We start from the raw sequence: 26,543 nt of genomic DNA on the forward strand, positions 1-26,543 counted from the left end.
ACGAATGTAATGTAACATCTGGGAATGGGAGAGCCTTGATGGTTGGGTGACCAGGAGAGGGGTTCCCACAGCACTGTTGTGTTTTAAATCTTTCAGCATTGTTTGACTATGTGCATGTATTACTTTGATAAAAATAAAGGAAGCTCAGAAATAGAGGAACTCTGATATGTTTTTTTTTAAGATTTTATTTGTCAGAGAGGGAGAGAGAGGTACCTGCGCACAAGCAGGGGGAGTGGCAGGCAGAAGGAAAGCAGGCTCCCTGCTGAGCAGGGAGCCTGATGTGGGACTCCATCCCAGGACCCTGGGATCATGACCTGAGCTGAAGGCAGACGCTTAACTGACTGAGCCATGCAGGCGTCCCTGATATTTTTATACTTAGAATTTCCTGAACATGTAGTGGTCTTTCATACTGGCATTTCCTTGTGCATTTTCTTTACCCTTTCTGAAATCCTGCTGTGCCTTTTGTCTTCCTGGAAAAATCCTACCCATTTCACATGATTTGGCTTAAGTGAAGCTATCCAGAGTTAGGGTTTCCTTCTTGGTGCTACAGAATTTTGAGCAAACTTGTTTTATATCATTTATCTTTTGGTGATTATTTGCTTGTCTGCTTATCTTCCTTTCAGGAAGTTTATCTATTTCAGAGTTAGGGAGGGGTGTTTTTAATTTTTGCCTCCCCTGCAGGACTTAGCATAGTGCCTAATCATAGTAGATATTCAAGTAAAAGTTGAATGAAGTAATCGATCTAGGATATAGAATTAGAAAACCTGTGTTGAGGTCTAGCTTTGTTTCTCCCTTTGTCCCTCACCTTGATCAAAGCACTTGACTTATTGCCTTAGGTTCCTCTTGGAAAAACTGGAAGTAATGAACTCCAAGGTCTCTAAGAATTTGAAAATCTGTGATTCCTTTTTATTCATAGCCCTAACATTGCAATTTATAATCCATATATAATAAAACTATTTCCTACATTTTATTTCCTAGCTCTTACTGCAGTTTGTAATTGTTTGTGTCTTCACTGTTTTGTTTCTTATTTAAATCTATTCTCGAAGACTCTAAGCTTTCGGAAGACAATATGGCTGTCCTGTTCAGCATTGTTTGCTAGTGTTTCTTAGACTTACACATGGAAACACTCAGTAAGCCTTTGCTGAATAAATACATCTTGATGGAAATTTTATGGCTGCTCCATAGATCCAGTTGTTCTTTCAGACATTTTAGAAAAGTATCTTTAATTCAAAATCCAATAACCAAAATTTGCATATGGTCCTTACCATTGATGTAATATCACTTCTGTCTGCATACTTGGAATGGTTTTCCATTTTCTGTGTATTCAAAGCTATTTCACTCCTTTAATTACTTCATCAAAATGTCTTTCTTTCATGAGTCCTTTCTGAGTTAATCTCTTCTTCCAAGTCTCAGCAACTTAGTGTATGAGAGCTGTGGTTTATATAAGACTTTTTTTGTGTGTGTGAGTTAAACTGTAAATAATTTGGGGCAGAGTTTTTGTGGCTTGATAAAACACTCTTATATTTTAATGCGTCAAATCTAAATGATTCAAATCTACAAGCTGGCTTTCCCTTGAATACATGCAAATAAAAAAGTCAAGGACTTGGCAAAGTTTATTTTAGATTTTGCCAAATCTGACATTTTGAAATGCAGTTTAAAAGTTTAACCAAATCCCAAACATGACTGACTGCATTTGTTCCTTTCTGGCTATAAGTTGCAAATTGCCAAGAAACTAAATGAAAGTGTTTTTCTAAGCTATTAGATGTCTTCTAAATAATCTGCAGCCTTTAATTGTAGTCTTTTATCCCCCTGGGTGTATGTCCAATTTAAAAAGTATTCATTGTTATTATTCCAACTCTGTGCAACAACTTCAAGTCACTTATCTATCTACACCTGCTCCTTCCCTCTCTCCCTCCTCCTTGTGTCTTCCTCTTTCAATGCCAGGAATGGCTAAGTGATTTAGGTTCTAGGCTGATCCAAGGGAATATGAAGCTAACTCTGAGTACCTACTGAGTACCTACTGTTCTTCAAAGTAGACACATGTCAGATACTTGCTATGTACTAGGCATGGTGTCAATTGCTTTAATACTGTAATATGTTTTATTTTTCCCATTTTACTGAAAAGGAAATTGACATTTTTTGAGGAATATGCAATCTGTCCAGCTATAAAACTCATAAGGCTAGAGGCAGCACATGAAACCATATCTGCTTGAAGCAGCATGCATCCTCCCTTCCTTACATATCAAATACTCTCCGAGAACATCAGTAGCAGCATATTTTTGCCAGTACTATACTCTTTGCATTAAGTGTATATTTAAGGTTGATGATGTCATAGATTTTTCTTGATCTCAGCTGTCTTTTTCAGTTTGATAAAGATTACTGTTTCATTAATATGAAGCTGAGAGTGTATGTAAATATACTGAATGAAAGAATAAGGACTCCAAAAGATTTTGACATCATTCAATGAAAAGCTAAACTTCAAAGGATAAATTTAGTAGGAGCAAGTGTTAGGTATTTTGTGCAGGCCCCAGAAAACACCTGCACATACAGAATAGATGAGACATGGCTTGGCAACAGTTCTTATGGGAAGCTCCTGGGATTTTATCATGGTAAACTCAGTATAAGTAGTGATGTGAGTAGGCTGCTTTTTGGCTACCTTAAAGAAACAATAGTAGCTAGAATTAGGGAGGTGAAAAATCTCAGTTTATTTTATTCTGAATTCTGGTTAGACTGCATTTGAAATAGTTGATGTGGTTGAGGCAGATTTTAAAGAGTTATGTAGACATAGTGAAATTAATTTAGACTAGGAGATTCACAAAGGTGGGTAGTGTGTCCTCCTTATGTTCCTGGAAAATAACTTTATTAGCTAAGGTTCTCCAGAGAAACAAAACCAACAGAACCAACAGAATGCATATATATGTATAGAAATTTATTTTGAGGAATTAGTGATTGTGGGGGCTTGGTAAGACCAAAATCTGCAAGATAGACTGGCATACTGGAGACTCAGGGAAGAGTTGTAGTTTGTCCAAAGTTGGTTTGCTGGCAGAATTGCCTCTTCCTGGGAGGTTAGTCTTTTTCTACTAAGGGCTTCAACTGATTAGATGAGGCCCTACCACATTATGGAGGGTAATCTGCTTTGCTCAGAGTCTATTGATTTAAATGCTAATTTCATCTAAAAAATACCTCCTCAGAATATCTAGAGTAATCTTTGACCAAATATCTGGGTCCATGGCTTAGTTAACACATAATATTAACCATCACAATAGATGATCACTAAATATTTCCTGAGTTAATTAATTAAAAAATATGAATGAAAGGTATGTAGGCATTTGAAGGAGATGGCTGTGACTAGCTGGGGAAGAAAAGACTCAAGGAAGAACATAATAGCTATTTTTAAATATTTGAAGGGCTTGGAGATACTAGGTATAGTGAGGGCAGGGGATGAGTTTTGAGGCAGAAAACACGGGGATAGATAGAAAATCTATGTACAAAACAATTGACCCTCTCTTCCCATTCTTTTGTACACATTATCAACGAGGCAGCAACTTTCTAGATAGGAGATCAATATGTTCTTCTCTGAAAGAATTGAATGACTCTAAAGAAAAGGCTTCCATATACTGATATCTGGAAGTCCTCCAATGCAAGGTTGCCTCCCCAATCCAGTCTCCTGTAAGGAAAACCTTTGTATCAACAATTCCTTTCACAAAGCTTTTAATCAGTATTACAGTATTTCATTTTAAAAAATAAGGTGGACAAAGATAATTTATCTGCCATTTAGACATAGTGTTAAGTGATTTACATGCATTATTGCATTTAATCCTCACAACCGTCTTATGAGGTAAAGTATTAGTAACATCATCTTCATTTCAGATGTGGAAACTGGAAGCACAGATTAAGAAACTTGTCCAAAGTCACAGCTTGTATGTGATTAAGCTTTGAGTCTGACAGATGGACAAGCAAAGAACATAGATTTGGGAATTACATGGAAAAAACTTCAGATTATAATATATGCATTATTGGGAAGAATTGAGAAAAAGATCCTTGTGGTTTTATTTTAAAATGTTAATTTAGGATTGGTATACCTATCATTTTCCTAATGAGGTAATTTCCAATGTAAATACAACAGTTATAGAGAGAAGAGGCAAAATTTACTAAATATTTTGGTGATTTGATTTCTTTTTAGATTGGAGCACTGATTCCCAATCTAGGATCGATGAATGCCAAGGGGTTCACAAAAACAATATGAGTCTTTTAAAATTGTTTTCAGTATTAAAGAAAGCCTAATGAAATTTCCTAAAGCTGTACAGATGAACTAAAATATCAAGTTCAAAATATCATGTCCTTATTTTATCACTGGGTCATTTGTGCCAATAAAAATAGTTATCAGGTTGCTAGATGGACATTTCTGATTTTTGTTTTACACTGGTGATTTTTTTCTCCTCTGTCTACTTTTTCTTCCGCTAATTTTTTTTTTAAATTGGAGTATATCATACATGCAGAAAAGGGCACTCAGTATAAGTGTACAACTTAATTATTACAAAACAAAAAACCCATGCAGTTACCACCCAGAATAAGAGATAGAATATTACTAACATTCAGAAACATGCCTTATGCTTCCTTCCAATTGATAGTACATATTTTTGTTGAATATATACCCAGGAATGGTATTACTAGGTTATGGTAACTTGTTTTAGGAGTGCCTATACAAAATTTATACTTCTAGAAATATGTGAGTGCTCTCTATCCTATCATTTGGTATTGTTAGTCTTTAACTTTAGCCATTCTAGCGGGTATATATTTTCTCATCTCTGGTTTGCCTTTTCACTTTATTAATGTTGTCTTTGATGAGTAGGAATTATTAATTTTAACTAGTTCAATGTATCAATATTTTCCCTTGTGATTAGTGCTTTTTGTGTCCAATGTAAGACTTTTTGCCTCATCAAGGTCATGAGTTATTTCTTTATGTAAACTACTAGAAGTTTTATTATTCTTTCACAGTTAGAACTCTTATTTATTAGGAATTGAACTTTAGAGATGATGTGAGGTATATGTCAGTTTTCAGTCCTCATATTGATACTCAGTTGAACCAGAACCACTTACTGAAAAGATCATTCTTTTTCTACCACTCTACGGTGACACTTGAAAAAATACATATGTGGGTCTCTTTTGTAATCCGTTCTGTTCCATTGGTCCATGTATTTATCCTTGTGCCCGACACTATTTTTTTCTTTTTCCAAATTTTTATTTAAATTCCAGTAGTTAACATACAGTGAACTATTAGTTTCAGGTGTACAACTTAGTGATTCAGCACTTACACACAATACCCAGCGCTCATCACAAGTGCACTCCTTAATCCCTATTACCTATTTAACCCATTTCCCTGCCCACCTCCCCTCCAGTAACCCTCAGTTTGTTCTCTATAGTTAAGAGTTCTGTTTTTTTCATTTGCCTCTCTTTTTTGCCCCATGTGGCATATATATACAATGGAATATCATCACTCATTCATAAAAAAGAATGAAATCTTGCCATTTGTGATGACGTGGATGGAGCTAGAAAGTATTATGCTAAGCAGTATCACACTATTTTATTATTTTTATTTTTATTTTATTTTTTTATTTATTTTTATTTTTTTATTGTTATGTTAACCCCCATACATTACATCATTAGTTCTTGATGTAGTGTTCCATGATTCGTTGTTTGTGCATAACACCCAGTGCTCCACGCAGAACGAGCCCTCCTTAATACCCATCACCAGGCTAACCCATCCCCCCACCCCCCTCCCCTCTAGAACCCTCACTTTGTTTTTCAGAGTCCATCGTCTCTCATGGTTCGTCTCCCCCTCCAACTTACTCCCCTTCATTCTTCCCCTCCTGCTATCTTCTTCTTTTTCTTTTTTCCTAACATATCGTCCATTATTTGTTTCAGAGTACAGATCTGTGATTCAACAGTCTTGCACAATTCACAGCGCTCACCATAGCACATACCCTCCCCAATGTCTGTCACCCAGCCACCCCATCCCTCCCACCCCCCACCACTCAGCAACACTCATTTTGTTTCCTGAGATTAAGAATTCCTCCTATCAGTGAGGTCATATGATACATGTCTTTCTCTGATTGACTTATTTCACTCAGCATAACACCCTCCAGTTCCATCCACAACGTTGCAAATGGCAAGATCTCATTCCTTTTGATGGCTGCATACTATTCCATTGTGTATATATACCACCTCTTCTTTATCCATTCATCTGTCGATGGACATCTTGGCTCTTTCCATAGTTTGGCTATTGTGGACATTGCTGCTATAAACATTGGGGTGCACGTACCCCTTCGGGTCCCTACATTTGTATCTTTGTGGTAAATACCCAGTAGTGCAATTGCTGGATCGTATGGTAGCTCTATTTTCAATTGTTTGAGGAACCTCCATACTGTTTTCCAGAGTGGCTGCACCAGCTTGCATTCCCACCAACAGTGTAGGAGGGTTCCCCTTTCTCCACATCCCCGCCAGCATCTGTCGTTTCCTGACTTGTTAATTTTAGCCATTCTGACTGGTGTGAGGTGGTATCTCATGGAGGTTTTGATTTGGATTTCCCTGATGCCGAGCGATGTTGAGCACTTTTTCATGTGTCTCTTGGCCATTTGGATGTCTTCTTTGGAAAAATATCTGTTCATGTCTTCTGCCCATTTCTTGATTGGATTATTTGTTCTTTGGGTGTTGAGTTTCATAAGTTCTTTATAGGTTTTGCATACTAGCCCTTTATCTGATATGTCATTTGCAAATATTTTCTCCCATTCTGTCGGTTGTCTTTTGGTTTTGTGGACTGTTTCTTTTGCTGTGCAAAAGCTTTTTATCTTGATGAAATCCCAATAGTTCATTTTTGTCCTTGCTTTCCTTGCCTTTGGCGATGTTTCTAGGAAGAAGTTGCTGCGGCTGAGGTTGAAGAAGTTGCTGCCTGTGTTCTCCTTTAGGATTTGGATGGACTCCTGTCTCACGTTTAGGTCTTTCAACCATTTGGAATCCATTTTTGTGTGTGGTGTAAGGAAATGGTCCAGTTTCATTTTTCTGCATGTGGCTGTCCAATTTTCCCAACACCATTTGTTGAAGAGACTGTCTTTTTTCCATTGGACATTCTTTCCTGCTTTGTCAAAGATGAGTTGACCATAGAGTTGAGGGTCCATTTCCGGGCTCTCGATTCTGTTCCATTGATCTATGTGTCTGTTTTTGTGCCAGTACCATACTGTCTTGATGATGACAGCTTTGTAATAGAGCTGGAAGTCTGGAATTGTGATGCCGCCAGCTTTGCTTTTCTTTTTCAATATTCCTCTGGCTATTCGGGGTCTCTTCTGGTTCCATACAAATTTTAGGATTATTTGTTCCATTTCTTTGAAAAAAGTGGATAGTATTTTGATGGGGATTGCATTGAATGTGTAGATTGCTCTAGGTAGCATTGACATCTTCACAATGTTTGTTCTTCCAATCCATGAGCATGGAACGTTTTTCCATTTCCTTGTGTCTTCTTCAATTTCTTTCATGAGTATTTTATAGTTTTCTGAGTACAGATCCCTTGCCTCTTTGGTTAAATTTATTCCTAGGTATCTTATGGTTTTGGGTGCCATTGTAAATGGGATCGACTCCTTGATTTGTCTCTCTTCTGTCTTGTTGTTGGTGTATAGGAATGCCACTGATTTCTGTGCATTGATTTTATATCCTGCTACTTTACTGAATTCCTGTGTGAGTTCTAGCAGTTTTCGGGTGGAGTCCTTTGGGTTTTCCACATACAGTATCATATCATCTGCAAAGAGTGAGAGTTTGACTTCCTCTTTGCCGATTTGGATGCCTTTGATTTCTTTTTGTTGTCTCATTGCTGTGGCTAGGACTTCTAATACTATGTTGAATAGCAGTGGTGAGAGCGGACATCCCTGCCGCGTTCCTGACCTTAGGGGAAAAGCTCTCAGCTTTTCCCCATTGAGAATGATATTCGCTGTAGGTTTTTCATAGGTGGCTTTTATGATACTGAGGTATGTACCCTCTGTCCCTATACTCTGAAGAGTTTTGATCAAGAAAGGATGCTGTACTTTGTCAAATGCTTTTTCTGCATCTATTGAGAGGATCATATGATTCTTGTTCTTTCTTTTGTTAATGTATTGTATCACGTTGATTGATTTGCGGATGTTGAACCAGCCTTGCAGCCCAGGGATAAATCCCACTTGGTCATGGTGAATAATCCTTTTAATGTACTGTTGGATCCTATTGGCTAGTATTTTGGTGAGAATTTTTGCATCCATGTTCATCAAGGATCTTGGTCTGTAGTTCTCCGTTTTGATGGGGTCTTTGTCCGGTTTTGGGATCAAGGTAATGGTGGCCTCATAAAATGAGTTTGGAAGTTTTCCTTCCATTTCTATTTTTTGGAACAGTTTCAGGAGAATAGGTATTAATTCTTCTTTAAATGTCTGATAGAATTCTCCTGGGAAGCCATCTGGCCCCGGGCTTTTGTTTTTTGGGAGATTTTTGATGACTGCTTCAATTTCCTTAGTGGTTATAGGTCTGTCCAGGTTTTCTATTTCTTCCTGGTTCAATTTTGGTAGTTGATACATCTCTAGGAATGCACCCATTTCTTCCAGGTTATCTAATTTGCTGGCATAGAGTTGTTCATAATATGTTCTTATAATTGTTTGTATTTCTTTGGTGTTGGTTGTGATCTCTCCTCTTTCATTCATGATTTTGTTGATTTGGGTCATTTCTCTTTTCTTTTGGATCAGTCTGGCCAGGGGTTTATCAATCTTGTTAATTCTTTCAAAGAACCAGCTCCTAGTTTCGTTGATCTGTTCTACTGTTCTTTTGGTTTCTATTTCCTTGATTTCTGCTCTGATCTTTATTATTTCTCTTCTCCTGCTGGGTTTAGGCTTTTTTGGCTGTTCTTTCTCCAGCTCCTTTAGGTGTAGGGTTAGGTTGTATATTTGAGACCTTTCTTGTTTCTTGAGAAAGGCTTGTATTGCTATATACTTTCCTCTCGGGACTGCCTTTGCTGTATCCCAAAGATTTTGAACAGTTGTGTTTTCATTTTCATTGGTTTCCATGAATTTTTTTAATTCTTCTTTAATTTCCTGGTTGACCCATTCATTCCTTAGTAGGATGCTCTTTAGCCTCCATGCATTTGAGTTCTTTCCGACTTTCCTCTTGTGATTGAGTTCTAGTTTCAAAGCATTGTGGTCTGAAAATATGCAGGGAATGATCCCAGTCCTTTGGTACCGGTTGAGACCTGATTTGTGACCTAGGATGTGATCTATTCTGGAGAATATTCCATGGGCACTAGAGAAGAATGTGTATTCCATTGCTTTGGGATGGAATGTTCTGAATATGTCTGTGCAGTCCATTTGGTCCAGTCTGTCATTTAAAGTCTTTATTTCCTTGTTGATCTTTTGCTTAGATGATCTGTCCAATTCAGTCAGGGGGGTGTTAAAGTTCCCCACTATTATTGTATTGCTGTCAGTGTGTTTCTTCGCTTTTGTTGTTAATTGCCTTATATAATTGGCTGCTCCCATGTTCGGGGCATAGATATTTACAGTTGTTAGATCTTCTTGTTGGATAGAACCTTTAAGTAGGATATAGTGTCCTTCCTCATCTCTTATTACAATCTTTGGTTTAAAATCTAATTTGTCTGATATAAGGATTGCCACCCCAGCTTTCTTTTGGTGTCCATTAGCATGGTAAATCGTTTTCCACCCCCTCACTTTCAATCTGGGGGTGTCTTTGGGAATAAAATGAGTCTCTTGCAGACAGCATATAGATGGGTCTTGTTTTTTAATCCAGTCTGATAGCCTGTGTCTTTTGATTCGGGCATTTAGCCCATTTACATTCAGGGTAACTATTGAAAGGTATGAATTTAGTGCCATTGTATTGCCTGTAAGGTGATTGTTACTGTATATTGTCTGTGTTCCTTTCTGATCTGTGCTGCTTTTAGTCTCTCTCTTTGCTTAGAGGACCCCTTTCAATATTTCTTGGAGGGCTGGTTTCGTGTTTGCAAATTCCTTTAGTTTTTGTTTGTCCTGGAAGCTTTTTATCGCTCCTTCTATTTTCAGTGAGAGCCTAGCTGGATATAGTATTCTTGGCTGCATATTTTCTTGTTTAGTGCTCTGAAGATATCCTTCCAGTCCTTTCTGGCCTGCCAGGTCTCTGTGGATATGTCTGTTGCCAATCTAATGTTTCTACCATTGTAGGTTACATATCTCTTCTCCCGAGCTGCTTTCAGGATTTTCTCTTTGTCTCTGAGACTCCTAAGTTTTACTATTAGATGTCGGGGTGTTGACCTATTTTTATTGATTTTGAAAGGGGTTCTCTGTGCCTCCTGGATTTTGATGCCTGTTTCCTTCCTCACATTAGGGAAGTTCTCTGCTATTATTTGCTCCAGTATGCCTTCTGCCCCTCTCTCTCTTTCTTCTTCTTCTGGGATCCCAATTATTCTAATGTTGTTTCGTCTTATCATATCGCTTATCTCTCGAATTCTGCCCTCGTGATCCTGTAGTTGTTTATCTCTCTTTTTCTCAGCCTCTTTATTTTCCATCATTTGGTCTTCTATATCGCTGATTCTCTCTTCTGCCTCATTTATCCTAGCAGTTAGTGCCCCCATTTTTGATTGCACCTCATTAATAGCCTTTTTGATTTCGACTTGGTTAGATTTTAGTTCTTTTATTTCTCCAGAAAGGGTTTCCCTAATAACTTCTACGCTTTTTTCAAGCCCAGCTAGTATCTTTAAAGTCATGATTCTGAACTCTAGGTCCGACATCGTACTAATGTCCGTATTGAGTAGGTCCCTGGCTGACGGTACTACCTCTTGTTCTTTTTGCTGAGGTGATTTTTTTCGTCTTGTCATTTTGTCCAGAGGAGAATAGATGAATGAGAGAACAAAATGCCAACAATAAGAACATCCCCTGCAAATATACTCTATACAAATCAGAAAAGACCTGAAACCAGGGGAGAAGAAAGGGAAAGAAAGAAAAAATAAAGAGAAAAGAAAGAAAGAAAAAAAATCAAAAAGAAAAAGATTAAAAACAAAAACAGAACAATACAAAAAAAACCGAATATGATCAAATGTGTTCAGGCTAGTGCATAGATCAGTGCCACAGACTAGATTTTGGGCGTATTTTGGTGTGTTAGAAAAAATTGCCTCCTAAAATTTTAAAGGAAGAAAGACTTATATATACAAAATAAGGGTTGATACAATGAAGGGATGGAAGATGAGTGTAAAGATGAAAATTATAAAAGATTTTATAAAAGGAATTGATACGATAAGTTTGAAAAAAGAAAGAAGCTTTAAAAAAAAAGGAGAGAATGTGATCAGGCAGGAGACTAGAACAAAGCCATACACTAGTGATTTAGGGGTATATTTTGATCTGTTAGAAGAAACTGTATCTCAAAATTTTAAAGATGTCAAAAATAAGGGTAACTACTATGAAGAGATAAAATATGACTCTAAAAATGAAAAATAATGTATTTTTTAAAAAAAAGGGATTGATAAGATGTTGGTTGAAAAAGGGAAAAAGAGAAATTAAAAAAAAACAGTAAAAAAAATTAACTTTGAAAAAGTAATGAATCATGTTTAAAAAAGTCATGAATTCTATGTGCAGTATTCCCCTAGCGCTGGAGTTCTCCGTTCTCCTTGATCGGTAAACTTGGTCTTGGCTTGCTCGCTGTTTGTGCTGATCTTCTGGGGGAGGGGCCTGTTGCCGTGGTTCCCAAATGTCTTTGCCAGAGGCGGAATTGCCCCGCCCTTGTCGGTCCCAGCTAAGCAAGCTGCTCGGGTTTGCTCTCAGGAGCTTTTGTTCCCTGCAAGCTTTCCGGACAGCTTTGGAGGAGGACAGTGAAAATGGTGACCTCCCAATCTCTGCCCCACAGGAGGCAAGAACTCGGGGCTCCGCTCCTCAGTGTGCCCCCAGAGAAAAGTAGTCAGTCACTCCCGTGTCCCCGGTCTCTGGCCGCACTCCGTGCTCACCCGGCCTGTGACGGATGGTTTCTATCTCTGGCACCCGACCCCGTGTGGAGTCTCCAAACCCAGCAGATCCCTGCGGTGTGCTCCTGCGCCGCTCCTCCCGGGGGAGGAAGGGGAGTCTCCCCGGCTCTGCCGCTTGTTAGGTCCCTGCTGGAGGAGCAGTGGCCCGACTGGGCCGCAGATCACAGTTTATGGCAACCCCGAGCTGAGAGCCCCGTGCCTCGGCTCCGTCTCTTCAGCCGGCTTCCCCGCTCCGATACCTGGGAGCTCTGCTGCACTCAGGCACCCCCGGTCTTTCCGTGACCCCGAGGGTCCTGAGACCACACTGTCCCACGAGGGTTCCACCTCCCGCTTAGCCACTGGAGCGACGTCCCTCCATGGAGCCAGCTTCTAAAAGTTCCGATTTTGTGCTCCTCGGCTGTAGCACTTCCCAGAAGCGGCCGACGGAGGCCCCCTCCCCCGCCATCTATGAATATCGCCTCAGATTCACTTCTCCACACGTCCTACCTTCCAGAAAGTGGTCGCTTTTCTGTTCAGAGTTGTTGCTACTCTCCTCTTCGATCTCCTGTTGAGTTCGTAGGTGTTCAGAATGGTTTGTTCCCTATTCAGCTGAATTCCTGAGACCAGACGAAATCTAGGTCTCCTACTCCTCCGCCATCTTGCTCTGCCCCCCTATTTTATTATTTTTAAAGATTTTATTTATTTGATGGAGAGAGAGCACAAGCAGGGGGAGCAGCTAGCAGAGGGAGAGGGAGAAGGTGTCTGAGCACCTGGGGCTCGATTCCAGGACCCTGGGGTCATGACCTGAGCTGAAGGCAGACGCTTAACCAACTGAGCCACCCAGGCACCACACCCCCCCTTTTAAAAAGATTTTATTTATTTGACAGAAAGAATCATGCTATTTTATTCCTGTTATCTTGATGTCTGATGGCGTGCGTCTTCCCTTCAGGATTCTTTTGATTTTTTTCCTATGTTAATTTTAGAATTAGCTTGTCAGTTTCTACAAAACTACTGAGATTTTTATTGAAATTTCATTGACTCTATAGAACAGTATTATCAGTATTTACTCCATGAGGATGGTATATTTCTCCATTTATTTAGGTCTCCTTACAAATTTTTTTCTAGCTTTATTGAGATATGAATGACAAATAAAAATAGCGTATATTTAGGCTGTACACGTGATTTTTTTTAAGATGTACATGTGATGACAATATACATATACATAAATATTTAAAATATTTTCTAGTGTTCTCTGTAGAGATCTTACTCATCTTTCATTAATTTTATTACTAAGTATTTTATATATTTGATATTATTGGTACCATTTAAAAACTTCTGTGTCTATATATATATATATATACATTTTTTTTTTTTGCTGCTGCTACTGATGTATGAAACTAGTTGCTTTTTTATTTTGACCTCAAATCCAATGATTTTGCTATATTTCCTTATTAAGTCTAATAATTTATCTTTATGTTCCTTTGGATTTTCTACTAATTTTATTTCTTCCTTTTGATTGTTTCTGTCTTTTATTTCCTTTTCTTGCCTACTGCACTGGCTATGACTTCCAGTAAAGTGTTGAAGAGCAGTGGTGTTAGTGGCATCTTTATTTGGTTTCCAGGTCTCAAGAAGAAAGTTTTCATTGTTTCATTAAGTATGATGATTGATGTAGATTTTTATTTTTATTTATTTTCGCAGTATAATGCATACAGGAGGTATGCATATAATATTTGTATAGCACAGTTCTCGTAAACTGAACACATTTGCGTCATAAGCACTCAGATCAACAAATCAGCTCTCCTGAAGCTCTTCTCTTACTCATTTGCATTTACTACTCCCAAAGGATTATCACTCTCCTGACTTCTAAATGCCATAAGTTTTTAAAATAGAAACTCTATAAACAGTCTGAGACAGTTCCATTTTATTACTAGTTTGCTAGTTTCTTTTTTTTTAAATCATGAATTGGTGTTGAATTTTATAGAAAGCTTTTCCTGCTTCTATTGAGATGATATAATTTTTATTTTATTTTTATTTTATATAATTTTTCTTCCTCAAGCTGTTCCAGTAGTAAATTGCATTATATTACTAGAATAGACTGAACTTGATCATCCTTTGATCTGTTGTAGGATTTGATTTCCTGATACTTCATTTAGGAGTTTGCATTCATAGAATTTGCCTTTGATTTTGCTTTCTTGAGATATCCTTATACAGTTTTGGTATTGTCATCCTGGCATTCAAAAACACATTTGGAAGTGTTTCCTATTTTTCTGTTCTGTAAAAGAGTTAAGTGTACCATGGGCATTATTTCTTTCTTAAGAATTTGGTGGAATTAAGAGATTCATATCAAAAGTTGTCTCTAAGATGGGTTAGAATGGGGAAGAAATGGAGATATGTTGGTTTTTGTTCTAATTCTGATGTAAGGTGATGATGGCTTTGACTAGGTTGGTGGCATGGGAAGAGAAAGGACAAACAATAGCAACACTGACCTTTTGACGTATATAGCATTTTTTTAAAAGATTTTATTTATTTAATTGACAGAGAAAGAGACAGCGAGAGAGAGAGCACAAGCAGGGGGAGTGGGAAAGGGAGAAGCAGGCTTCCTGCCGAGCAGGGAGCCCGATGTGGGTCTTGATCCCAGGATGCTGGGATCATGACCTGAGCTGAAGGCAGTCGCTTAACCGACTGAGCCACCCAGGCACCCGACTCATATAACATGCTATAGCTCATACATTGCTTTTATTTGATTTTTACAGTGATCTTGGTAAGTAGAAGATTTAAGGAAAGGGTAAGTTGAAGAGAACTGTAAGGTTTGGCTTTTAAATTACTGAGAGATTAGTGGTGCCACTGACTTAAGTGGGGATGTCAGGTTCTTTTTTTTTCCTCTCTTGTTGAAGAGGGATTATGGAACATATGTCTTATTATTTTCTTCCTTGGACCACCTTTGAACGAAAGAAGAAATTTAAAAACAAAAATAAATCAGTGGTGATGCTGGAAATCAGGAAGCATGGCCTAAGAAGACCATAATTCCCTTATCTGTAAAATGATAGGCTTAGATAAAGTGATTGCTATATTTTTCAGATTTCTAAACTTCTGTTAATTATATAGGCTAACGTACAAATTCACATCATCTTGTGGTAATTTATTTCGTAGAAGAGACCTGGGAGAGCAATTACTAGAATCATACCTTTGACAATTAATTTTTTGACAAATTATTCCTTTTTTTTAACAATATACTCTTAACACAATACTACACTTTTAGGAAAAAGCATTGGAATAAGGGGCAATGGTGGGAAAATGCTAAGAAAAAAATCGACATGTAAGCCAGGATGTGAGCCACATAAATTACTTTCCTGCGTGGGATGGCAAATAAGCAAACAAATCAATGTAGCTAATCTTAATACAGTAAATCTTGGCTCAAATATGAAGCAAATGGAGTAATGGGGAAATGTGGCAGAGAACAAAGTTAATTCTGATAAAGGTGAGGAAAAGTAGGTAAGCAAAAAAGAAAAAATGCTCCTTTAAGTTCTATATGTTTGATAAACATATGCTTGGTACTTCTTTAATAGGGCCGTAAAAACTATCCTAGTAAAGGGTAGTTTCATTTAAAGTATTTGTATTTTTCAGTTGGGAAGACTAGGCACAAAGGTGGTTTCAGCTCCACATCAGGGATTCTTAGGTTGTCAGCAGTAGAAACCAACTCTTCCTAAGGAAGCAGAAAAGGAATCTATTGGGAAGTTACTAGGTGGTTCACAGAATTAAAGAAAGGGCTCAAGATGAGGCTCAGGGCAGCATTAGGTGTCTAAACAGCAGGAAAACAGTATGGAGATTCCTCAGGACGTTAAAAATAGAGCTACCGTATGACCCAGTGATTGCACTACTGGGTATTTACCCCAAAGATACATAGTGAAAAGAAGGGGCACATGCACCCCAATGTTCATAGTAGCAATGTCCAAACTAGCCAAACCATGAAAGGAGCTGAGATGTCCTTCAACGGATGAATGGATAAAGAAGATGTGGTTCATATATACAATGGAATATTATTCAACTATCAGGGATGAATATCTACCATTTACATCCACATGGATGGAACTAGAGGGTATTATGCTAAGTGAAATAAGCCAAGTAGAGAAACACAATTATATGGTTTCACTCATATGTGGAATATAAGGAGTAGTGCAGAGGACAATAGGGGAAGGGAGGGAAAACTGAATGGGAAGAAGTCAGAGAGGGAGACAAACCATATGAGACTCTTGACTCTGGGAAACAAACCGAGGGTTGCAAAAATGGAGGTGGGTGGGGGGACGGGGTAACTGGGTGATGGGCATTAAAGAGGGCACGTGATGTGATGAGCACGGGGTGTTATACTCAACTAATGAATCATTGAACATTACATCAAAAACTAATGATGTACTATACCTTGGCTAATTGAATTTAAATAAAAAAAAATAAACAGCAGGGTTTTCTCGTCAGAGCTCCAGTTCTGTGACATGATCTTTCCATCCTTAAGCCACTCCACTTTAGATCTAAATTTTGGAGACCATCTCCTTGGCAGAGCTTGGATTATTAGTCATCTCTGTTTAAGAGGGAGGCAGGGCACATTGATTTATGGTCCCAACAAGAATGAATACAATAAAGAAGAGGGAGTTCTCTGAAATGAATGGAGTGTTGTTACCAAAAGAAGGAAGAAATGAATTATAGGCAACCAGCTCCCCACAAATATTTACTGTGTAGTCCAAGTTGAGGCATAGGTCTAAGTAAAAGAACTCCTAATTTAGATGGAATAGAGACCAAAAAACTCCACAAAAACCCCAGACCTTCTTTTTTGCATGACTTCTAAGCTAGGTTCTGTCTGCCTACTTTTCCAGCTTCTGTTAAGTAGATGACTTCATAAGTTTGCTTTATGTCAAGCTCCTTTTCCTCTGCTTCTTACTTTCCTTCATAGGTATAGTTACATGTAAAAAAATTTCCAAAAATTGTGACTTGCAGCTCTTACTTGGCTGCTAAGCATTCACAGCTGCCAGGATTTCCCAACTACTCTTTTCTACACTGTCTAGGATGTCTTGGCACTGACTGCTTCTGGAACTAAGACCAAGACTGGCGGACTTCTTCAAACACTGTATAAATAACCCAGTTTTACCCCTGAGATCATTTTCCATATACAGACTCGAATAAAGGGCAGTTAGGAGTCCAGGAGGCCAATCTATAAAGGATGCTAAAATATCACTGGGGTAGAATAGAAACATGGGTACTAGTTAACTCAGTTTTCTGTAATGTGACAAAGTCTAAATTGTCCCTTTCCCCCCTCAAGTAGGCAGTATCTTGGAGTAGAAAATTATTACAGTTGGGCAGTGCGCCTACACCATGAAGTAGCTTTGAATCTTACTTAAAGAATATAGGTTTGAAAAGGAAACCAAATTATTTGCCTGTATAAGACACTCACATAACTATATGGTTCTGTTAGTTTCTTACACTAATTGCTCATTAACACTGATGTTGCTTGCCTGAAATTGTCTGGGGATGCAGTGTGATGGTGTGGGAGAGTGGAAAGATCACTAGGCAAAGGGTAAAGAGGCATAAACTGTGGGTTCAGCCTTAGTTATCTCTACAAATTCCAAATTTAGAAGGGAAGAGGAAAGCTATAGTTGCACTCTGTAGTAGGTCAGGATCTAGGCACGTTAGAGCTAACTCATTAGTGTCTTGAGTGCATTCTGTTTTGGGAAGTAATGATGATATCTAAGGATGGAGACTTTGCTATATGCAAGACACTGTCTCGGGCTTTTAAAAGATGTCATCTAAATCACCTGGCAACTCTCCAAGGTAGATGATGTTATTCTCATTTCACAGGAAATGAGATTATATGGTTTCACTCATATGTGGAATATAAGGAGTAGTGCAGAGGACAATAGGGGAAGGGAGCTGTCCACGGCTTAAGAACTTGCCCAAAGTCACACGGCCAGTAATTGCAAAATTGAAATTCATACCCCAGTACTATCCAACTCCAAAGTCCATGCTCCTTCTTTCTTTAAGAATTTTAGAATCTGTTCTGTTACTCAGATCTGTTAAGATCTGTTATTCATCTTGTATGCTGCTGTTTAACTTAGTATCTATCACAGAGTAAGCTAGGAGGGAAGATTAGTTAATGTGAACAAAGGCAGAAGATACAAATGCTCAGGTATGTTCCACTTAATAATATATAGTCCAGTGGTTTGAACAAGGAGTATGTGAAGGAGAGTGTGATGTCATTTTGAAAGTTAGATTGAGGTGGGATCATGAAATCCTTGGTTATTAGGTCAAAGGATTGTAAATATTTTCAACAGTCATTGGGAAACCCCTGGAGATTTTTTTCCAAATAGAAAAAATTAAGGGATAGAACTGTTTTTTTCGCCAGCATCAGGAAAAATGAGTTTGGGTTTAGGGGATGTTGAGATAGAGGTTCTAAGAAGATCATTGGCACAGCCTGGAAATACATGATTGAGCTTTGGAGAGAGGTCAAGGATTGATAAATTTGAGGGGCGCCTTGGTGGCTCAGTCATTAGGCGTCTGCCTTCGGCTCAGGTCATGATCTCAGGGTCCTGGGATCAAGCCGTGTGTCGGACTTCCTGCTCCGAGGGAAGCCTGCGTCTCCCTCTCCCACTCCCCCTGCTTGTGTTCCCTCTCTTGCTGTGTCTCTCTCTGTCAAATAAATAAATAAAATCTTAAAAAAAAAAAAAAAAGAAATTTGAGAGGCACCCACATAGAAAAGCAGCAAAAAGAAAAAAAAATCACTATTTAGAGGTTAGTCTATATATGAATGAGTAAATGAATGGCACAGCCCACATGAAAGTGTTATTTCCTAACAAGGTTTGCCTCTCCATTCCTTGTGACATCTGGGTATAGGGATAGAGAATTCTGTACCATGCTGTTCTTTCCATCTGGTCTAGGAATACTGGGTGAACTCTCTGGAGACATCTGCTAAGGGAGATAAATCCAGTTTTTCTTTCTCATGTCGTCTTCTCCACCTTTACATTTTCTCTTTTTCACTCCCTTTCTCCCCTACGGGATTCTATTTCTCCACACTGCTGCAGTAAAAATGTTTGGTGGCATGGTATAAGAGAAAAATAGAAGGGACTGTAGCACTTGGATGTTGAGTGGGAAGGTGAAAGTGGTGCATGAGATCAATTTGTTATTCTGTATTAAAGATCCTAGCATATCCCTAAACTTGAATATCCTTAAACTTTATATCTTTGATAACTGAATAGCATTCATAGTATTTAGCTGCATTAAGCAAGACATATGAACAAGCTAGACTACTTAGCATTATAGAAAATATGAGACAATTTTTAGGACATATTTGCCATGACAGAATAATAGCACCCTTGTTCAGATGACTGTTAGATAAAAATAAAAATATTTTATAGCATATAAACTGGGTTTTTTAGCTGTCTTAAGTCTACCTTTGTGCTTTTTCTTAGTCAATATTATATAAATAACACAGATGTTCTGCTTTAAATGTACCTTAGAAAAACAGTCTAGTGCTGATTTTGACTATGGAGGAGAGCCTTTCATGTTTTTCCACTCTGAAACTTACTCTGTGCTTTTTTTTTTTTAATATCCTTTTACAAATACAATCCTGAAATGCTTTCTTTCCTTTTTTGATGCGTAAGAGCATGCTCATTGGAAGCATATTGTGTGTGAAGATTGTTGCTTGTTCAATTTTGTGCACTGATGGTGAGCAGAAAATCTTTTTAGCTTCTTTCTTTGGAAAAATGATTTATACAACACCACTCCAAAAATTCAGTGTTAACAGTAAAATTACTTCTAGAGCTGTTACAATGAAGAATAAGAGAAAACCTATGTTAAAAATGAATAATGCATTTATTTTAATCTTTGGCTTCCCTCCTCCACCATCTTCTTATTTGGCTACTAAAAAGGATTCAGTTAAATTCCCCAAAAGTGCTTATTTTTTTTTTTCTGGAGCTGTTCCAGTGACATGTCAAAAGAATTTTGAAAAAGAACATTCACTTATGTATAACAGCTTTGGAATACGTAATAGGATATATTAGTATGCTTTTAAAAGGATCATGGGTAGAGCATGAAGAATATAAAAGAAGTGTGTGAGCTCTTTTATTGTTCATGATTAAACCAAAATTGTTTGCATGTGAACAGATTTAATTGTTTACAAAATCTGCATAACACTGTCAACAGAATGAGATGATGGGGAGGGAGACATAAGAGCTTTTAGCCTGATTATGATTCGTAGATGTTCATCTAATAAATTGCTTTTCCTAAATATAATCTGAAAGAAAAATAGCAATGAAAACAATTAGGTACTTATACACAACTAAAAATAATTCTATTGATTCTGTATTTTTAATTATAGGTTAATCTGAATCAGGAGGGTAAGAAGACTTAGAAAACAAATAAGGTGTCCTTAGATTCCTTAGGAGGGTAGTGACAGAGTAACTAGACACCTCTTTTTAAAGAAATTGCTCTTAACGATTTGATTTACTATACTAAGGATTTTTTTATATTTATTTATTTATTTATTTTTAAAGATTTTATTTATTTATTTGACAGAGCGAGAGCAGGAACACAAGCAGGGGGAGTGGGAGAGGGAGAAGCAGGCCCCCTGCTGAACAGGGAGCCCGATGCGGGACTCGATCCCAGGACCCTGGCATCATGACCCGAGCCGAAGGCAGACGCCCAACGACTGAGCCACCCAAGCACCCAAGGATTTTTTTAAATACTGATTTTTCTTCCTTTTTTAAGTGATTATGTGAAAATATGAAGAGATCAATATCATCATTCTCTCTCTAAAAATATTCTTATTTTACAATTTATAACTTAATACATCTATTTCCTCTTTCTCTTACATATTTTTCTCTACACTGGTCAGATATGAATGGGTCTTTGACAATACGTAGAATTGTATTGTTTGTGGAATGTGCCTGATGACTGTGGTAGTCTGATTGCTTTACTAATCCCGTCACACACACTTTTGAAACCATTCTCCATGTGTTCTTTAAAGAGCTCTAACATATATATTTGATCATATCAGTAGACTACTTAAGATTCTTGAGAGACTTTGATGACCCCAGCCTTTGCACAAAGTCTTCCCTATGTATGTATTACTGTCAGCAGCCTACCTCCCTCTACTCTACCTGGAAAATAGGGTTTTTTTGTTTTTTGTCTTTAGGATACAACTCAAGCACTGATCTCCTTTTTTTATGAAGCCTTCTCCAGACTTTTACAGGCTGATTTGTCCTGTGTTTTTTTGCCTTTGTGTTTTCATTGTAGAATTTTATCGTAACACCTGTAACACTTTTTTTTTTTTGATGTCTGTGTTTGTGTTCCTCTTCTAAACTCAGAACTCTGAAGAGGAAGGAAGTTCAAGTAGTGTTTTGAAATTCCCAATAAATATTAAACTTTGAGTTTCAGAAATAAGAAGTCATAATTCTTAGAAATTTTTGGGAATTCCTGAAAGCATAAGTTGTTCTTAAAATACTTAAAGCAGTCTTTATAGGCTATATTCATTATTATGAATACCTAAAATTTCATATATTATATGAGAAATATTAAGTTTAGTAGTGCAACCTCCAGTGAATATTCAAACACTAGAAAACACCAGTGAACAGTTAGTGCGTTTTTCAAATTATGTAACATTCAGACTTCTAGTAAAGCTTAATAGGCTACACAGAATCACATGGCAAATTGCTAATGTAAGGACTTACTTTGCTTGTAAAACTTTTTATTTCTTGAAATACTACTCATAGGATTTATATAAAGTATCTTATATAAATATGTTAATGTTTATTTTATTTTCAAGAGTGATTCACTCTTAGCAGCAAATAGGGCCATGAACACACACATAACCTGACAATAGCTACAAACAAGATTGACTAATTAAATTATGACCCTCTTCTATGTTTGCCTGCCATGGTTCCCAGAAATGTTAACCTTAACCTTCTGCTCCTTGTGTTGTGTCAGCACTGACTGCTCTTGTTGCCAGCTTGACATCTATTTGTTCTTTTAACCAGTAATGTCTCCTTGTTGTTAAGCTTTAATTCTCACAGCAGAATTACAATACTTATTTTAGTTCTGATTTTCCTCATTTCTGGACTGATTTTTTTTTAGGGGGGATTTGGAATTCAAAAAATTATAAATTTTCTGAGAAATGCTGGAAACTAATTCTTACATGGAAACGGTCTCCAATGCTTAACATATCAGACATTCAGTAAAATGTTTTGAGATATTTCTTAAGTGAATGTTCCTTTGTAGTCCTTTAGCATCTAAGATAGTGTCTGATACTTAAAGATACTTAAAATACTTTAATGATTGAATCTGTAGGTTTTTTTTTTGAATCAGTGTCATGATAAAGTAGGGCATGAGAGTTTAGATTTGGTATTGCCACCCAACGTGCCAGGTTAGCTTACATTTTTTGGTGGCTTGGGAGCAGCTGTCCTTTATTTAGCTAAAATCTATGAGAAAACTCGTAAGATGGATAGAACTCACCAAAAACTCCCTGTTATATGCATTTGTAGCACTCTATGCCTATCTTTTATAGTGTTTCTGTCTATGGCCATTAATTAATTACTTGTCTGATTATTTGATTGGTATTTGTATTCTTGACTAGACTAGGCTTCCTGAGGGTAGGGATTATTTCCCTTCTATTCACAGGTGTGATCCTAGAAGGTGCTAGTTAACCGCAGTACATGCATGGAATAAGCAGTTTATTAAGTATTTATTTTATGCATAAGTGAATGAAGGAGATAGCAATCTGAATGAAGCAGAATAGTCCTAGAATGTGAACCTGTTTTACATGAGATCCCTGAGAGGTTCTGAAGAACATAATTTGAAAACCACTACTATATTCCTTGATACAGGCTGCATAATTATGTTGCATAGTCTTGCAAAAGATTTTCAGTATTTAGGACTGGCAGTGAAATGTTATTACCCTAACTGTATGCCTTTTACCCTGTTTTAGTAACATCTTTCATTATGCGAGATAGTGCATTATTAGTATTGTCATTGTTCCTATTATTTACTTCCTTGCGACCTCTTTAGAAAGAATGTTCCACCCCTTTCAACTTACTATTTTTGGCCAAATAACTCCAAGGACCTCATAATACAATGTTCTAAATTCCAAAGATTAAAAAAAATTCCTTAAATTTTTAGTATCTCCTTCTTGATTAGTGTAACTAGATTTGTGAAATGGAATAGTAGGTATAGTAATACTTAGGATGTTTTTACTTATGTCCTGATTTCATCATGGTGATCACGTTGGAGCAGGGTGAGGGAGGAAAACCTTATTTGGAAAAGTTGAACTGGAGGGGATTGGAGATTGGGGTATGTGGCAGAAGAGGCATTAATCTTCTGAATAGGTATTTTAGATAAGAATTCTCTGAACATGTTAAGACTTTCCTCAACTTCTTTTCACTCTTTTTAACACAGAAGACCATTTGTATTCTGATGATTTCTTGGGTTTCAAATGGTCAGGATAAAAAACCAAAACAAAACAGTTTAGTTCCACACAGGACTAGTTTCTGGAGCTGGAAAATACAGAGGTGGAGAGCCGCTACTCAGAATGTTTGGTTGTTGTCCTGGAAAACTAAAGTTTATGCTTAGAGTGAAAATGTAGATGTCTTATTAGTACAGATTTTTATGGAAAGTCAAACAGAAAGGAGCTGGAAAGGAAGAGCATATTATTGAATCTCTTGTATTCTTCAATTTTCAAAACACTAATTCTTGGATTTTTATTAGGTGTCTTTTATTTCTTTTAGTTGTGGGGAACTTGGACTAGTGTTTGTGGCTGATTTAGAGTATATTGATCTAGCTAAGAAGAATTTTCCCCATATGTATTTGCCAAAAGTAAACAAAGCCATCAGTTTTGAACTTGACATTAACAGATTCCTCACTGAAAAAGAGCAATCAAGCAAATTTAATCTATTCATATAAAATTAACTCTGTCCCTTGAGTCACTTAATGTAATTGTGGTATTTCTGCTTGGGATTGTAAAATGCCTTCAACTGTTTTGTAGGAATTAAAAAGGAAGTAAAAAATAGCTATTTTATATTTATAAAAACCTAGCATTATTGATGTTTTGTGTATTGAAAATTTGAGTTAGATGATAGAGAATTTGGTTTACTCTGAAGTTACACATTTAAAATAAAGGCTACAGCAAGAAGATGGGACTTTCAAGTTACTTAGGGACTTAAGATAAATATTAGAGAAAAGAAAGAGTTCATAAAAATAATAACTCAGACAATGAATGGACTTTTTTCTTTTAATCTATATTTTTATACTGGGGGGAGGGAGTAGAAAAGAAAGCCCCAATACTGGGCCCTATTCAGTGACAGCTTCTTGTTCCATAGGGTTAAGGAAGACTTTGAGGAAATAAAAGTTGTTTGGAAAAATCCAGGTATAGTTGCTTTGTATATTGTGATGGGTAGAGTGATGAAGGGAAATGTGAAGGCCCCTCACACCCTCCATCTTGCCTCAGACTATGTCCTTGAACCCTGGGGCAGAGAAAGTGCCACTTTCATTCCTGCTTCTTGGGATTGTTGACAACCACATAGTGATAGAGAACGACAAGCAGGAAGAGTGACATGCCCAGCTTGTTGGTGAAGATGGCGAGCCGCACATCTGTGATCATCCTATTAGCTGGGCTTGTTCCAATGCAGTGTGCGCACTAGCTCCAACGAGTGGACATTTTTGAAAAATAAACCAGTGATTAAAAATATGATTAAAATAGTGTTTCAGAAGGCACGAAAAAAACACAGAGAGAAATAGAGGAAAAAAGGTGTGTATGATACATCCAAGGGATCTAACATTCTAGTCATAGATGTTCTAGAAAGGGAGAATAAGTAGATAGAGGAAACAGTAATAAAAGCAAAATAACATTTCCCCAAGATGAAGACAGATTTGAGTCTTTCAACTGAAAGTGCAGAGAAAGTGGTAACCAAAACTATTGGAGGAAAAAGACCTGCCCTTAGATATATCCTGGCAGAATTTCTGAATCCTAGGGACAAAAATCATATTACAAGAATCAAGGCTGAAAAAGCAGGTAGTATTTATTTTATTTATTTATTTTTAAAAGATTTTATTTATTTGACAGAGAGAGACACAGTGAGAGAGGGAACACAAGCAGGGGGAGTGGGAGAGGGAGAAGCAGACTTCCTCATGGAGCAAGGAGCCTGATGCAGGGCTCGATCCCAGGACCCTGGGATCATGACCTGAACCAAAGGCAGACGCTTAATGACTGACCCACCCATGTGCCCCAAGCAGGTACTATTTAAAAAGGAGAGAGAATCAAATTGACCTTGGTCTTCCTGACTGTAACAGTGGATGCTAGAAGATAGTGGAGCAGTGTATTCAGAGTATTAAGGTAAAAAAAAATTTTGCCTTTATTATATGTATTCAGTTTATACATGTGTAGCTATTTTTTGTAGTATCAAGGCAGATATGTAAGACAAAATTCCTCAGGTTCTTTGGACAAATGAAGTTGAACCGGAATCAGTTTCTTAATTGATAGTAGTACAGTAACAGTAAGGACTTTAACTCTCCACTTACATCAATGGATATATCATCCAAACAGAGTATCAACAAGGAAACAGTGGCTTTGAATGACATTGGATGAGATGGATCTAACAAATATATTTAGAACATTCTATCCAAAAACAGCAGAATATGCATTCTTTTCAAGTGCACATGAATATTCTCCAGAATAGATCACATGTTAGGCTACAAAACAAGCCTCAACAAATTCAAAAAGATCAAAGTCATACCATGTATCTTTTCCAACCAAAATGCTATGAAACTAGAAGTGAACCACAAGAAAAAATCTGGAAAGAACACAGATACCTGGAGCTTGAATAACATGCTACTTAACAATGAATGGGTCGACCAAGAAATCAAAAAGGAAATAAAAAAATATGTGGAGACAAATGAAAATGAAAACACAATGGTCCAAATGTTTGGGATGCAGCAGAAGCAGTTCCCAGAGGGAAGTTTATGGCAATACAGGCCTACCTCAAGAAACAAGAGAAATCTTGAACGAACAACCTAATCTTATACCTAAAGGAGCTAGAAAAAGAAGAACAAACAAATCCCCAAACCAGTAGAAGCAAGGAAATAATGAAGATTAGAGCAGAAATTAATGAAATAGACTATAAAAAACCCCAAAAGAACAGATCTATGAAAGTAGGAGCTGGTTCTTTGAAAAGAACAACAAAACTGATAAACATTTAATGAGACTCAAAAGAAAAAAAGAGGACTCAAACAAAATCACAAATGAAAGAGGAAAAATAACAACTGGCACCACAAAAATATAAAGGATTATAGGAGAATATTGTGAAAAATTATATGCCAGCAAATTGGACAAACTAGAAAAAAATGGATTAAGTCCTAGAATTATATAACCTACCAAAACTGAAGCAGGAAGAAATGGAAAATTTGAACAGATTGATTACTGGTTACCAGCAATGAAATTGGACCAGTGATTTAAAAATTCCCAGCAAATTGGGACACCTGGGTGGCTCAGTGGGTTAAGCGCTTCCCTTCAGCTCAGGTTATGATCCTAGGG

At 37.3% G+C, this 26,543-nt stretch overlaps 2 protein-coding genes across 17 annotated transcripts in view; one reads left to right on the forward strand and one right to left on the reverse strand.

The window, feature by feature from the left end:
* ANKS1B (ankyrin repeat and sterile alpha motif domain containing 1B) overlaps positions 1-26,543 on the forward strand; it is a 1,105,044-nt gene that overhangs the window by 98,332 nt on the left and 980,169 nt on the right. The window lies entirely within an intron of this gene.
* Positions 24,501-24,614, reverse strand: LOC113921472 (dolichyl-diphosphooligosaccharide--protein glycosyltransferase subunit 4-like). Its single transcript, XM_027592209.1, has one exon. It carries the CDS (start codon positions 24,612-24,614, stop codon positions 24,501-24,503), a length of 114 nt encoding a protein of 37 aa, XP_027448010.1.

Source organism: Zalophus californianus, chromosome 9, assembly GCF_009762305.2.
Source record: "Zalophus californianus isolate mZalCal1 chromosome 9, mZalCal1.pri.v2, whole genome shotgun sequence".
NCBI classification, from domain to species: Eukaryota; Metazoa; Chordata; class Mammalia; order Carnivora; family Otariidae; genus Zalophus; species Zalophus californianus.